At 42.0% G+C, this 16,636-nt stretch overlaps 1 protein-coding gene across 1 annotated transcript in view; it reads right to left on the reverse strand.

The window, feature by feature from the left end:
* The window catches only part of CDC123 (cell division cycle 123), a 54,440-nt gene that overhangs the window by 20,985 nt on the left and 16,819 nt on the right, over window positions 1–16,636 (reverse strand). Inside the window, exon 6 of the mRNA XM_069978732.1 lies at window positions 14,306–14,412. Coding sequence (XP_069834833.1) covers window positions 14,306–14,412 — 107 coding nt within the window. The remainder of the gene's footprint in view (window positions 1–14,305; window positions 14,413–16,636) is intronic.

Raw genomic sequence — 16,636 nt, forward strand, 5'->3', positions numbered from 1 at the left:
AAAAATGTAAGAAAAAGTGATTTTCAACAACATATAACAATAACAAAAACAAAACCCTTCTTTTGAGCAGTATAGCCTGTTAGCCTTTAGCTGTGAGACCATAATGGAACTCTTACTTTTACAAAAGCTGTCAAGCGAGTGATAAAATAGACTTTATGGTCTAGTCAAGTTTTTCCAAACAACATTAGTGCATAGAAGCAGTATATTTAGCTCAAACAATGCGTGTAGATTATATCTGTATTAAAAAAGGTAAGTTAAACAGTCACTACTAGCCAACAATAGACAGTAATATTAAGTATTTGTGACCTGAAGGTCATAATCAGAATAAGATGGAATATCAGACTGTGAATCACACAATGTGCATGTAATATAACAGTCTGGAGACAGCTTTGATGTATTATACATCTCTTCACTGCCTTTTGCCTATAAATCTCATTCACAGAAGACAAACCATTGCAAGTCTGTATGCAACAAAATCCATAATGCTACAGCAAAGACACAATAAATACATATTGTAGTAATTAAAAAGTGTATTTATAAAAAAAATAATAATTAAAGGGGTATGCAGAGTTAATTTTAGTTGTCCCCTATCCACAGGTCAGACCCCTGCAATTGACAATAAAGTAATTCCTTAGGATGATAATGCACATGCATGTAAACAAAGATCAGTATTCAGATCATTTGTTATGGCACTTGAAATTTAGCTCTGGGGTCCTCCCATTTCTTATTAAAGGGGTTGGCCACTTTATAGTAAAATTGTTCATTTATAGTATTAGTAAGTGTACCTACTGTATATACTGACAGCAGCTCCCTGTGTGCCTCAGAGCTAAAATCAGACTCCCCTCCTCCAGGCTGTACTTCCCTGCTCTGTGGTGAGTCTGTCCATAAAATGGCCAACATGGAGGAGCATGTGACCATGCCCCACCCCCTGGTTCCCTCATAGGCATATATAGGCTCAGTGGTGGACAATTGGGCTGGGCTCCACGGTGGCCATCTTATGGACAGACTTACCACATAGCAGGACAGCACAGCCTGGAGCAGAGGAGTCTGATTTTAGCTCTATGAGGTACATAGGGAGCTACTATCAGTAGTATCAGTATGAAAACCAGGAAAAGCAATCACTAAGTTGACAAACAGGATAAATGGATAGGGACTGTAGGCCTAGCTTCAGAAGAATTTAGGGAATTGCGTTTCGAGCAGCTGATTAGGGTATAAAGTTACTTTGGGAAGGAGCACGATATGCCCTGCATGCTGAAACATGATCTGGAGGTGTATGAGTTATATGTGGGAATGCTGAGAGACCCTCCTTTTTAGGGCAGTTGGGAATGGGAAGGAGATTAGAAGTTTGGTTCTGGTTAGACAGGGTTCAGACTATATTTTTTGCATTTCTTTTTTTCATCCGTTTTCTGCAAAAAACGGATGAAAAACGGATGGGAGAAAACGGATACATGTGCATCTGTTTTGATCTGTTTTTCCATTGAATTCCATTATAAAAAGAACGGATCAAAATGGATCAGTTTTTTTTTTTTACGTACACAAAAACTTAGTCGACCTCATTTTTGTGTCCGTTTTTTCCATCCGTTTTTTCAAACAACGAATAGCAAAAACGGATTGCAAAAACGTAGTGTGAACCCAGCCTTAGGGTGGTATTACACGGGCCGAGCAGGGGCCGATAATACCTGTAAACGAACGCTGATCTGTTAGATCGTCGCTCGTTTACTGGGCCTATTACACGGCCCGATAATTGTTTAACAAGAGCTGCAAGGACATTGTTACCGATGTCCTTGCAGCCCTTGCTAAACTGGCATACATTACCCATCCACGTTCCAGGGCTGCTCCTGCCGTCCGCTTCTCGCCGGGTCCCGCGCGTGCTCTAGCTTCACAGCGGCCTGTCAGCTGATAGGCCGCTCAGCCAATCACAGGCCGGGACCGCCGCGGCCTGTGATTGGCTAAACGGCCTATCAGCTGACAGGCCTCTGTGAAGCTAGAGCGTGCACGGGACCCCGGGAGAAGCGGACGGCAGGAGCAGCCCTGGAACGTGGATGGGTAATGTATATCGTCAGTCGCCGGCCGCGCACCGCTGTTAAACGCAGGCCAATCGGGCCAATTCAGCTGATTATCGTTCCGTGGAATAGTACCCTTACTGTATACTTTGTCTTGATTTACAAAAACAGTGTGTACACAATATGTGGACACGGTATTTCTTGTAACACTGTGCTATTGTATTGTACCCTGTTTATAAAGAGATCTGGTTAAAAATGTTTAAACAAGAAAGGACATTAAGGCCTTAAGAGAAAAATATATAGCCATGAAGAAAGACATAAAAATAAATCTTAAGTTTTGGAACTGAAACAAAATGTTAAAAACAAAATACTATTACCTCATTTGTATATCGAGAAAATAATTGCATATTTTATATATTTAATTTTTGACATGGTAGGATAGTTTTACAGGTTTGAAAATGCAAGGAACAGCATTACAGACCATGCAAATGGCAAACTGGTCTAATTATACAGATGTACAATATTATGCCATTAAGCAGCCAGTAATTCTACAAGACTAAATCCTCTGTGCACTGCTGGTCCTGTGCTGATAAGACGCAAACAGGTCTTTCTAATATAGAAGAGCAGAAGCAAATCCAAATCCAAAATTTCTTTCCTTCAAAAACAACTGAACTGAAAAGTTAATGTACTTCTGACACACCAATATTTTTTATGTACACTAAAGGCTCTACTACAATAATATCAGCGCTTGTCATTACATCAGTAGAATCATGCTGTGAAGTGCAATTTCTTATGTAAAATCTTTATAGATCAGCCAATATGTGACAAGTCCTGCTCAGCATAGAAAAGGGTTGAACCTACAGTAATCAATAAAACTGTATCTAAAAAGATTATGCTAGCAAGACAAACTAAATAGTTATTTTTCTATGTATTTTAAAACAAGTAGTATTTATTTAAAGAGATACTCCTCATGCTGCGTTTACACGGAACGATTATCGTGCAAATTTGCACAATAACGATCGAATTCGAACGATAATCGTATGTGTAAACGATCAAGTGACGAGCGAGAAATCATTCATTTTGATCTTACAACATGTTCTAAAATCATCGTTCGTAAAAAATTTGCAGATCGTTCCGTGTGAACAGTCGTTTACCGATTTTTCCTATGTGCAAGATAGGCTTAAGCGATCGCAAAACGAATTTTCCGTATAATATATCGTTCCATCAAAACGCTGATCGTTATAAAAAAAATCGTTACTTCGAAATCGTTAATCGTACGATCGGGCGAATTATCGCTTTGTGTAAATGCAGCATCAGTTATCTAAATATTCAACTGCTGCCTGCTATGGCTGTACCTGCACTCTAGTTACTATGATTACTTCACCTGACCACATGCTGTCCCACCTTTTATGATGACATTCTAAACACATTGCAGCCAGTTATGCTGCATTTACATGGAACGATTATCGTGCGAATTCGCACAATAACGATCGAATTTGAACGATAATCGTACCTGTAAACGCAGCGAACGATCAAACAACGAGCGAGAAATCGTTCATTTTGATCTTTCAACAACTTCTCAAATAGTTGTTGATCATTCGCAAAAAATTTGCAGATCGTTCCGGGCAAACAGTTGTTTGCCGATTTAACCAATGTGTGAGATAGGCTTAAGCGATCGCAAAATGAATTTTCCATACGATATATCGTACCGTCTAAACGCTGATTGTTATGAAAAAAGAAAAAATCGTTACTCCGACATCGTTAATCGTACGATTGGGCGAATTATCGTTCCGTGTAAAATAAGCATTAGTGAGACTGCATCAGGAGAGCTGGGACAGTTAGGTAAGAAAATAGGTGGAATGGAGGGAATCAGAGCTGGGGCAGAAAATATCACTGCAGTTTATTATTTTACAGGCCTAGCAGGCAGCAGTTTGTTTTGTAATTAAATTGGAGAACCCCTTTAACCCCTTAACGACATCGGGCGTAAACTTACGCCCTCGCGCCCTGGTACTTGGCGCATCAGGGCGTAAATTTACGCCCGATGTTTCCCCGATCGCTGCGTGTTCTCACACAGCGATCGGGGAAAATGGCCTGCTATAAATCATAGCAGGCCATCTTAGCTTCACGGCACGGGGGGTGGTTAACACCCCCCGTGCTTACGATCGCCGCTATAGGCTGATCAATTCAGATCAGCCAATAGCGGCGATCGGAACCTTTCCAGGTCATCGGTGACCCGGAAAAAAATGGCGGTCGGTGCTGTCCGAGGACGGCACCGACCGCCATTACTGTAAAAAGTAATGGTGGTCACCGTGCCACAGGCCCGATCGCCGTGAACGGCTGTCCGGTACCAGCCGGCCGTTCACGGCGATCGGGCCGGTGGCACGGCGATCAGAGTCCCACAAAATAGTAAATACCTGCCCTGGACCCCTCAGCTAGGTAGCCGAGGGGTCCAGAGCAGGTATTTGTACATTACTCACCTGTCCCGGGCTCCTGATCGGCGTCTTCCGGGTTCGCGGCGTCCTCGTGTTCGTTCGGGTCTTCGGGTTCCTCCGTGACGTCACGTTCGGCTTCTCTCGGCTATTTTCGGCTCCAGCGGCGGCTTTTTCCGTATTTTGCGCTCTGCTGCCCTCTAGCGGCTGATATGTGTAATACACTTATCAGCAGCTACAGGGATGTTCAGAATGTAGAAAAAGTTTTTTGTTTTTTTTTCAAATTTTTTTTTTCTATTTTCCGCACCCTATCGCCGCTGAGTGTTGATCAGCATCGCACGAAAGTGCGCTGCTAATCAGCAACTCCTCCTTTTTGGCGTAGGGTGTTTTTTTTCTATATTCTACTGCCACGGTCTGCTGATAAGTGCCGCACATAAGTGCGGCATTTATCAGCAACTCCTTTGTTGGCGTATTTTTTTTTTTTTTTATACTTACTGTAAAAAAACACGTAAAAAACACTACATTACACCACACTACATTGAATAAAGTTTGACACTACACCACTACATACCCCATATACTAGTCCCCGTATAAAGATGGCCCCCAGGGTGTTTTCGGCGTCAGAGGGATACGTTATTATTGCCTCCGACACCGAAACTGCCAGTGAGGATGAATGGGGGGATCCTTCTTTCCTCCATTCATCCTCATCATCCTCATCATCCAGTGACGTGTCTGGGGGTAGCGTAGCGTACGCTGCCCCCCAGACACGTCTTTTCCACCAGTACCGTCCCAATAAGAGATGACGGTATGGTGTGAAATTCTACAAACTCTGTGAGCGTACCTCTGGGTACTCTTACAGATTGAGGCTGGGTTCACACACTGTATATTTCAGGCAGTATTTGGTCCTCAAGTCAGGTCCTCATAGCAACCAAAACCAGGAGTGGATTGAAAACACAGAAAGAATCTGTTCACATAATGTTGAAATTGAGTGGATGGCCGTCATATAACGGTAAATAACTGCCATTATTTCAATATAACAGCCGTTGTTTTAAAATAACAGCAAAAATTTGCCATTAAATGACGGCCATCCACTCAATTACAACATTATGTGAACATAGCCTTTCTGTGTTTTCAATCCACTCCTGGTTTTGGTTGCTATACAGCCTCACAAATACAGCCTCAAATATACATAGTGTGAACCCAGCCTTAGGGTACGTGCACACTGCGGAATGGCGAAGGATAACTCTTCGTGCATTCCGCAGCTGGCACCCGCCGGCGTACTGATGCGGGCGCATGTCTCTACCCGTGTCATAGACTCCATTCTATGCACGGGCGGAATCCGTCGTCCATCCAAAGAATGAACACGTTGGACGGAGAGCGGAATCCGCCCGTGCATAGAATGGAGTCTATGACACGTGTGGAGACGTGCGCCTGCATCAGTCCGCCGGAGGGTGCCAACTGCGGAATGCACGAAGGGTTATCTGTCGCGATTCCGCAGTGTGCACGTACCCTTAGAGTGTATGTAGGAAGGGACACCCGAATGCAGCCCCCAGATGCCCCCTCCCCCCCCATCCTCGGAACTAGTGGGAAGATCGTCTGGGAACTGATCTTCCCACTGCTGGATAAAGGTTACCACCTGTACGGGGATAACTTTTATACCAGCACCCCCTCTTCTGGTCCCTCGCTGCCTGAGCTACTGTAGCTTGCGGCACGATCCGAAAATATCAGAAGCAGTGATTAGAGCCCTAATATTTAGCAGCCATGGAGCGGACCCAGCACTTCTGGATATGAAGGACCCCGGATCGCACCAGGACAACATTTTCCAGGTGACGTCCCCCACACTGGAGAAAGGGAGACCCCAGAAGAAGTGCAGAGTGTGGCGTAACAGGGGGATCAGGAAGGACACCATTTACCAGTGTGACACCTGTCCTGATCCCCCCGGACTCTGCATACTGGATCACTTCAAGGTGCACCACACATCATTGGGGTTCTACATTATCTAAATTCTGTCCCTTATTCCTATTTCAGGGGTCACGTTGATCCGGGGATTATTCTGATTGCCATTATGGAGTCGGGAAGGAATTTTTCCCAGTGATGAGGCTACTGTCGTCTGCCTCACGAGGGGTTTTTGCCTTCCTCTTCATCAACACAGGTTGAGTTTGATGGACACCTGTCATTTCCAACCTTATAAACTAATAATTGGCCTAATACCCCCAAATAAATTAGAATTGTCCCTTTTCCCCAGCTAAGTAGGTATGGCCGCCATTCCCATTAGAGGAGGCCATGATGCAATTACAAAGCCTCTGTGCGGCCAGGACAGTAGAAACCCCCCACAAGTGACCCCATTCTGGATACTACACCCCATAAGGAATCTAACAAGGGGGGCAGTGGGGATATGGGCCCCTGGTGACGGCCACATTTGGGACGTGAAAATGAAAAAAATTGTATTTTTTATTTTCTCGGCACATGTTCTACGTAAGTGCCCGTCACCAGTGGGGTCCATATGCTGACTGCACTCCTTGTTAGATTCCTTATGGGGTGTAGTTTCCAGAATGGGGTCACTTATCAGGGGTTTCTACTGTCCTGGCGGCACAGGAGCTTTGTAATTGCGACATGGCCTCCATCCTCCATTCCAGCCTCTAAATGGCGCTCTGTCCCTTTGGTGGCTTGCCCTGTGCCCATATGGCACATTATGCCCACATGTGGGGTATTTTCGTACTCAGGGGAAACTACCCTACACGTTTTGTGTTCATTTTCTTTTTTAACCCCTTGTGGAAATGGAAAAAAATCAAGGCTACACCAACATTTAGTGTAATTTTTGTAAAATTTTTACTCTAAATCATTAATCTTGTCATGATTTTTTCATTTTCACAAGGGGTTAAAAGATAAAAAAAAACATTTAATGTGTAGCGCAATTTCCCCTGAGTATGGAAATACCCCACATGTGTACATAAAGCGCCATGCGGGTGCAGGGTAAGCCTCCGAAGGGACGGAGCACCATTTGGTTTTTGAAGGCTGGATTTGGATGGAATGGATTTCGCGGGGCCATGTTGCATTCAAAAGGCCCCTGTGTTGCCAAGACAGTTGAAACCCCCCACAAGTGACCCCATTATGGAAACTGCACCCCTCAAGGAATGTAACAAGGGGTGTAGTGAGCATATGGACCCCACTGGTGACGGGCACAAATGTGGAACAATGTGGCGTGAAAATGAAATATTACATTTTTTACACTATAATGTTGGTTTAGCCTTGAATTTATCATTTTCAAAAGGGGTTAAAAGAGGAAAAAAAAACAAAATGTGTAGAGCAATTTCCCCCGAGTCCGTAAATACCCCACATGTGGACATAAAGCGCCATGTGGGCGCAGAGCAAGCCTCCGAAGGGAAGGAGCGCCATTTGGATTTTGGAGGTTGGATTTGGCTAGAATGGATGATGAACGCCATGTCGCATTTACAGAGCCCTCGTGCTGTTAAAACACTGGAAACCCCCCACAAGTGACCCCATTCTGGAAACTGCACCCCTCAGGGAATCTAACAAGGGGTGGAGTGAGGATATGGACCCCTTGATGACGGGCACATTTGTGCCATGAAAGTGAAAAAATGAAATTTTTTACTTTTACGTCACATTGTTCCACATTTGTGCCCGTCACCAGTGGGGTCCATATGCTCACTGCCCCCCTTGTTAGATTCCTTGAGGGGTGTAGATTCCAGAATGGGGTCACTTGTGGGGGGTTTCCAGTGTCTTGGCAGCACGAGGGCTCTGTAAATGCGACATGGCCCTTAAAATCCTTTTCAGTGAAATTCAGCTTCCAAAAGCCAATTGGCGCTCCTTCCCTTTGGAGGCTCGTCCTGCGCCCCCTTGGCACTTTATCGCCACATGTGGGGTATTTCCGTACTCGGGAGAAACTGCGCTACACATTTTGTGTCTTTTTTTGCCTCTTATCCCTTTAAGAAAATGAAAAATTGAAGGCTAGAACAACGTTTTAGTGTAAAAAATAAATTTTTCTTTTTTCACGCCATATTGTTCGGAAAATCTGTGAAGCACCTGTGGGGTCCAGATGCTCACCGCACCCCTTGTTACATTCCTTGAGGGGTGTAGTTTTCTAAATGGTGTCCCTTTAGGGGTGTTTTTTAGGTTTTGGCACCCCAGAGCCTCTGCCAACCTGAAGTGGTACAGTCAAAAATGACCAAATATAACGGAGGCGTTGAAATTCACTAGGCGCTCCTTTATATCTGAGGCTTGTGGTTGCGTCAAATAGCGCAATAGGGTCACATATGGGGTATTTCTATAAACTGCAGAAACGGGACAATAATTATTGGGGTGCATTTCTCTGGTAATAGGTTTATAATTATGAAAAATATTGGATTACAATAAAATCTCTGCACAGAAAATTAAAATTTTCAAATTCCTTACACACTTAGCTTTTATTTCTGTGACTCCCCTAAAGGGTTAAAACACTTTCTGGATATGCTTTTGCAGAGTGTGGGGGGGGTGCAGTTTCTGAAATGGGGTGCTTTGTGGGGCTTTCTAACATACAGGCCCCTCAAATACACTTTAAACCTGAACAGGTCCCTAAAAATATCTGATTTTGAAATTTTACTGAAAATTTGGAAATTTGCTGCTAATGTTTTAAGCTGCCTATCGTCTAAAAAAAATGAAAGATAGTTTAATAAATGCCGCCAACATAAAGTAGACATGTTGCTAATGCTATTTAATATATAATTTATGTGGTATAACCACTTTCTGTATACGCAAAAAAGTTTCAAAGTTGGAAAAATGCATTTTTTCACATTTTTTCACATTATTTGGTTTTTTTTCATAAAGATTTGTTATGAGTATCGACTCCAATTTACCAGAAATGTAAAGTACAATATGTCACGAGAAAACAATCTCAGAATCAGCCGGATAGGTAAAAGCATCCCGAAGTTATTAATGAATAAAGTGACACTGGTCATATTCATAAAATTTGTCTCTGTCATTAAGGCCATTTCAGGCTCTGTCCTTAAGGGGTTAATATCTATTTATCCAGAGCATGCCATACTATGTTAAAAGTTAAGGAAATCTCTTCATATGTTCTCCAATGTAGAGGTACTCTTCCATCATATCTATAGCAAATTTAATTTTGTTATTTTACAAGGGACATTTCACCCATTAGGTGCCACCTAAATAATGATTAGCTGAAAACTTCATACATAGAAAGTTTTAGTACATATGGGCCTATATGCAAATTTTAGAGTAGGGTAGACAGCATTTAAATGCACCAGATATATCAATGTGGTGCTGCTATTTCATAAATGTGTTGCATCTGAAGACTGTGTCTCTATCTATCTATCTATCTATACACACACACACACACACACAGAATTGCTTATTGCCTGTGGGCCCCCATAGGGGGAATGCAACTGCCAATTAGCACATTGGCAGTATTTTAACATGTTGGTACTTGTTTTGACAAAATACTGAGAGAGATAAGTGAATTAACAGTTTTAGCGAAGAGCTTTACTACACTTGGCCGTTGGCTTGACAGTCAGCTGCCTTTGATCTCCGTTCCCCTCCGGGCGCCTGGAAAAGCTGGATGCAGTCCTGGGAGCAGTTTCCTAAGAGTGTATCCCACATTTCCAGGTACCCAGAGCAGAGATCAAAGGCTGTCAGGCTGAAGGAAAAGTGTTCTCTACTGAAATACAAATGTTACCAGCACCTTCTCTTGTTAACATTTTACAATACATGATTCCATATAAAAATATAAAAAAAAAATCACATTAAAGAGTGAACAAGCTGTTTTAAATGGGTACTGTCATTATGAATAAATAATTTAAAATCAGCAGGGGAAGTGATATACTACATCTTTGCAATGGACTTCATTTATTTTTTGTTTGTTTCCTATATGAAATAAAACGCTATACTTTCAGGCACTTGGTGTCTCACTTATTGGAAAACTGGAGTCCAGGCTCCATCACTAATGCCATTTGGTCTTTAGTAACCACAAAAAAAAAAAAAAAAAAAAGACTAAATGCAGAAAGTTAAGTCAGCTGGGCCATGTAGGCATTAATTAAATATTTGTTTGAATTCTTTTATTTTTTATTTGTCATGACACTTGAAAGGAAAACAAAATAAAACAATGGGCACAAAATAGTAATAATAATAATAATAATAAATATATAAATAAATAATTAAATGGGATATTCTCAGCTGCAACCCCCCCCCCTCTTTTCATGCTCCTAGCCTGATTTCACTTCCATTTCACTTCCCTATTTGGGTGCAGGGCGGGCACCTCCACAGACACAGGCTGTTCTGACCAGCAGCACTGTGCTCCTCTGCACTCTGCTGTTCTGTTCAGCTCTGCTATGACAGGGGCAATTCTGACAGCTCCACGGGCTGAGATCTGTCACTGCAAAGATGCATTACTGCTGATAAAGTGGCTAAGCAGAGGAGCCGTGCTCTGAGATCCCAACCACCTCCACTTGGCCACCACTTACACAGAGAGGTGGTCGGGAACCTAGACAACCAAATGTAAAAGTAAAAGACAGCTCAGAGTGCTCTAGCAGGAAGACACAGCTAAACAGGTAAACAGAACCAAGTGCAACATTTCTAACTTTTAACCCCTTAAGGTCAAAGCCTATTTTCGTTTTTGCGCTTTTGCTTATTCCATTTTAAGTTTAAAAGTCCATAGCGCTTGCATTTTTTCACCTAGAGATGTATATGAGCGTTTATTTTTTGCGAAACCATTTGTACTTTGCAATGACAGGCATTATTTTTCCATAACATATGCTGCGAAACCGAAAAAAAATCATTTGCGCTGTCAAATTGAAAAAAAAAACGAATTTGTTTTGATTTCGGGGAGTTTTGCATTTACGCCGTCCATCCTATGGTAAAACTGACTTGTTATGCATGTTCCTCAAGTCGTTACGATTACTATGATATATAACATGTATAACTTATATTGTATCTGATGGCCTGTAAAAAATTCAAACCATTGTTAGCAAATATACGTTCCTTAAAATCGCTCCATTCCCAGGCTTATAGCGGTTTTATCCTTTGGTCTATGGGGCTGTGTGAGGTGTCAGTTTTTGCGCCATGATGTGTTCTTTCTATCGGTATCTTGATTGCGCATATACGACTTTTTGATCGTTTTTTATTAAAATTTTTCTGGATTTGATGCGACCAAAAATTCGCAATTTTGCACTTTGGAATTTTTTTGCGCTGACGCCGTTTACCGTGCGAGATCAGGAATGTGATTAATTAATAGTTCGGGCGATTACGCGCGCGGCGATACTAAATATGTTTATTTATTTATTAATTTATATTTATAAAATGGGAAAAGGGGGGTGATTTGGACTTTTATTAGGGGAGGGGATTTTTTATTAATAAAAACACTTTTTTACTTTTTTTTTAACTAACTAGAAGCCCCCCTGGGGGGCTTGTATATACATAGCACTCATCTCTCATAGAGATCAATGCTGTGTATATACACAGCAAAGATCGATTAGATCGGTCATAGATTACTATGGCCTGCTGGAGGCCATAGCAATCTATTGCCGAGCCGGGATCAGCGTCACTCCGAAGCTGAGGCCCGGCACGGGCAGAAGAACGGATTTCCCCCCCGCGATCGCATCGCGGGGGGGAGATCCGTCCCACTAGACACCAGGGACGTGAGGTCTGAAGCCTCTAAGTGCAGCTGTCAGGTTTGACAGCTGCACTTAGAGGCTTAATTAGCCGGCGCGGCAACGGGACCCGCGCCGGCTAATAGAGGCACTGCCCGGCTGCACGTGTCAGCCGGGATCAGCGCCGTTCATAGCGGGGTCCCGGCGGGACCCCGCTCTGAACACCCCGAGCGGCACCATGACGTATCAGATACGTCATGGGTCGCTAAGGGGTTAATGGCGATCTGTTTTAGCCATAGTTGTTGGGATAAGAATACTAGAGATGAGCAAATCTCGAGCATGCTCGAGTCCATCCAAACCCGAACTTTCGGCATTTGATTAGCGGTGGCTGCTAAAGTTGGATAAAGCACTAAGGCTATGTGGAAAACATGGATATAGTCATTGGCTGTATCCATGTTTTCCAGACAACCTTAGAGCTTTATCCAAGTTCAGCAGCCCCAGCTAACCAAATACCAAACGTTCGGGTTCGGATGGACTCGAACCCGGTTCGCTCATCTCTAAAGAATACCCTATTAAGTGACAAACAACATATATAAGTAATCCATCAATCGTTTCTACACTAAAAACATTACAAATTGGAGATTTTGATGTATAACATATGCGTATAATAAACTTACAATAACAGTGTATTAAAAACACACTTCTAATGCTTAGCACAAGCCGTTGCTCCGATAAAGTGGATCAGATTTCTCAGCAGCAGTACCTAGCAACAGACGACTACTGACACACAGTAAAGTAAACCGCCCAAAGTACGGTCTCAGCAAATGATCTTACATGGGGCATGTTTGCTTTGAAGATTACTGATGAATGAACATTTTCCTGTCAGGTTATTCACAGTCTGGTGATTGTTTAGCTAGGTTCTACAGTATTCCTGTCCATAGAGCCTGCTTAGAAATGCTCCATCTATTACTCATTTTACATACCTGTAGAAACTGGTGGACATCCTAAGCACTGCTCTATAAATTATTATCGATGACTTTACACTTCCTTCATCAGAATGTAAAATCTGAAGCTCCATACATTCTCGTGCAGTGTCAGCATCTCCTAGCACATTTTGATAGTATGAAATATGTTGTGCTTAGGAAGAAGATCAATAAAGCAATTGGTTCCCTCAGTAACTCAGCAGATCTGTTATATACAATGATACTTACAATATTCATTCAACATAATATTTGTGATAGAAAATGCCAATATCACAAAATATTGAAAAAGGAAACTAACCACTAAGGTTATTCTCACATTGCACCATTTAGTGTCCTTCTGAGGTATACATTGGGACAATACAGATTAAGGATGCCACTTAGTAAGGTGTTCTGCATCAGGTAATGAGTAGATACAGTTAATAAATGAGAATGTATTATGTGAATGTGTAGTATATGGATATTATATTACAAAAGAAAAAAGGATATATTGCTGGTAGTGTGTGGACTCGTCATCAAAGTAGGGGGGTATATGTGTCCTATTGTGGTTTGCAGTGAGGGACCTGTCTGTATGTCTAAGAGCACATATAGTCTAATAATGGAATTGTTGTTTACAATGGCAGCATGGTCAATTAAAAAGCCTTCTAATGCAAGAATAAATGCATCGGGAGAAAAAGGCTACAAACCTGAACATGTGCAATAGGCCATATGTGCAGGAAATTGGTGATTTGTATAAGCCTCTATAGAGAGCAAATGTAACATGATTTTTCACAGGATAGGTGGCACCTTTGTACAGAGCATAGCATAATACGATGTCAGCTATATCCAACAGGTCTTGATGTGCGTTTAGCTATATATGCAAATGTTTATCATGTAGGAAACTATAGTAGGTATTTAAGGTGGTAATTGTTACTATGTTTATTAAACCCAAGATTAGAAACTAATGCGGAGCTGTAGAAAAGGAATATAGTGGGATGCAGCAAGAAACCATCTGCTGGAGAGGGCAGGGAGCTGCTGCTGGCTTGGTTTATTTTTATAACAGCGGTGGCACTCCCACTTAGCACGTCTATTAAAAGACTGGAGCAGATACATGTTCCAGAAAGCATCAAATCAAGTTTTCTATTTTGCATTAACAAAAGGAAGATCAGATATTCTGTATTTAGGGTAAGCAAAAAGAAATCACTGGTGACTGAAAGGTGCAACCTCATCAACATTGTCAGACACATGAGTTATGGCCATTTACATTTACTTCACTGAACAGAAAATGTGCAATTAAAATTCTCCCTACTTACGGTTGTGTGAAGTCATGTGTCACAAAATCCGAGCTCTTGAAGAGTAGAAAGATGTCACTCAGGCTTTTACATTTCAATGAGCTGTTCATTGCGATCCAATAGGCATCCTAGCCAGAGCACAAAAATAAATATAATAAAATAACTAAAATGTTTATGGTGTTTCCTTAAAGGAAGCTGTAACCTAGAAAATAGCTGACGCAATTTCATAGCAATCATAAAAAAAAAAATTTACATTGCAGTTTGTTTTTTTCTACTGGAATAGCATAACTAATGCTATTTTAGCTACTTTTTTTGTGTTATGATGACATCATAATGATTTTATTTACATAGTGCTGACATATTCCACAGCACTTTACAATTTCAGGCGTGCATACATACACAAAACAGACATTACATTACAGAGATATGCATGCAACATGAAGATGGCCCTGCTCACAAGAGCTTACAATTTATGAGGAAAGAGTTGGAGACAAAAGGCAGAGGGGATAAAGGGGTATTCTGCTTCAACTTTTTATATGTTGCTGCCCATAGTGAGACTAACAATTCATTCCATACGTGTTATTATCTATTCAGTCTCCTCCTCCCAGTTCTCAGCTGCTGCTTACTGCTGAAGAGCTTTTTTCTCTGTCTCCCACTCTCTTCCCACATGGCTGATATAAACAAGTCTCTGGCAGGCTTTATCTACAACTTTAGCTACTTTGTAATGTTGGGAGGGTTAATCTGAGGTCAAACTGCTGATAAATTAATTGTGATGAACTCTTCCACCATTACAAAATTGCTACAAAAGTTGCAGATATCGACTTGTTTACATCAGCCTACTCGGAAGGAAGGCGATAGGTGGGAGAGACAGCCATAAAAGCAGCAGGATCAGACCTGGGAGAAGGAGACTAAATTAATAACAAGTATGAAATAAATTATTAGTTTCACCATGGGCAGCAACATATCAAAAGTTATGTTTGAGGGGTATTTAAACTTTTTGCTTTAGTGCTGGGGCTGCATAGAGAATAATATTCATCCTTTTCTTACCTAACCACGCTCTCCCAGACTTCCCGGGTCCCTCACTAAATGCTTTGGTCTCATCTCGGCAGTGACAGTGTGCTCATTCAATCATTAACTAAGGCAGGAGACAAAGTCAGCAACTGGCTAGGCAGGCCAGGCACTGCCAGGAAAAGCTACTTTAAAAATGGTGGCAGGACGGTTCAGCTGGGGAGCTGTAGGTAGGAATAGGATGAATATCGTTTTCTGTGCAGTCCCAGAGGTAAAGCAAAGACTTTACCTGGCCGAAGAACCCCTTTAATGGTCCCACCATATTTTGTACATAGGATAGTGCAAGTGGCAGCACGGTGGCTCAGTGGTTAGCACTGTAGCCTTGCAGTGCTAGAGTCCTGGGTTCAAATCCCACCAAGGGCAACATCTGCAAAGAGTTTGTATGTTCTCTCCGTGCTTGCGTGGGTTTTCTCCGGGTACCCCGGTTTCCTCCCACATTAAAAAAAAAAACCTATACAGATAGGTAAAGCACTGCGGAATCTGTGTGGGTTATACAAATAAAAAACTAAAAAAAACAAGTGAAGTTAGGTGAACCAGTCAATAAGCAATCTTTGTTTGTAAAGTGCTTAGAGTGTAGGGGAACAGCAATTTTAGGGGGTGTCCAAATTAGGGAACCCAGTATTATATTTTTTCCACAACAATTTCTCCCAATTTGTGTTTTATTTCTTTCTTTTTGCTTATACATTCAGGCTGGGTTCACACTACGTATATTTCAGTCAGTATTGTGGTCCTCATATTGCAACCAAAACCAGGAGTGGATTAAAAACACAGAAAGGATCTGTTCACACAATGTTGAAATTGAGTGGATGGCCGCCATACAACAGTAAATAAATGCCAATATTTCAATATAACAGCCATTGTTTGTTTTTTTTTTGAATAAAGTTTTATTTGGTTTCCAAAGAAATATAAAAGCCATTTCTGAAGTAATGCACGAAATCTCGTGAACACAGTCGTTACGCTAAAACAGCAATACAAAAACAAAACCATGATAGTACAGGATTGTTGCCATCAAAAGTTTTCCATCGCTCTTAGCAGATGGGAGGGGGGGATGAAAGTGGCAGGACAAACACAGGTCCAGTCTGCTGCTAAACACTGGTGTACCTGTGGCAATGAGTATAGAAGATAAGGGGGGGGCCAGGGTATGTCATATGTGAGTTACTCGTGATCTCTTGACGAAGGCGGTAAACTTAGGGGCCCTAGGGTGTTAGCAATGTCCGCCTTGCAGTACCACTCCGTTAGGCGGAATGGGCGAACTATGTTCGCAATTTCTTGAGTGTCGTAGTG

This window comes from Dendropsophus ebraccatus, chromosome 1 (assembly GCF_027789765.1).
Source record: "Dendropsophus ebraccatus isolate aDenEbr1 chromosome 1, aDenEbr1.pat, whole genome shotgun sequence".
Classification (NCBI taxonomy): Eukaryota; Metazoa; Chordata; class Amphibia; order Anura; family Hylidae; genus Dendropsophus; species Dendropsophus ebraccatus.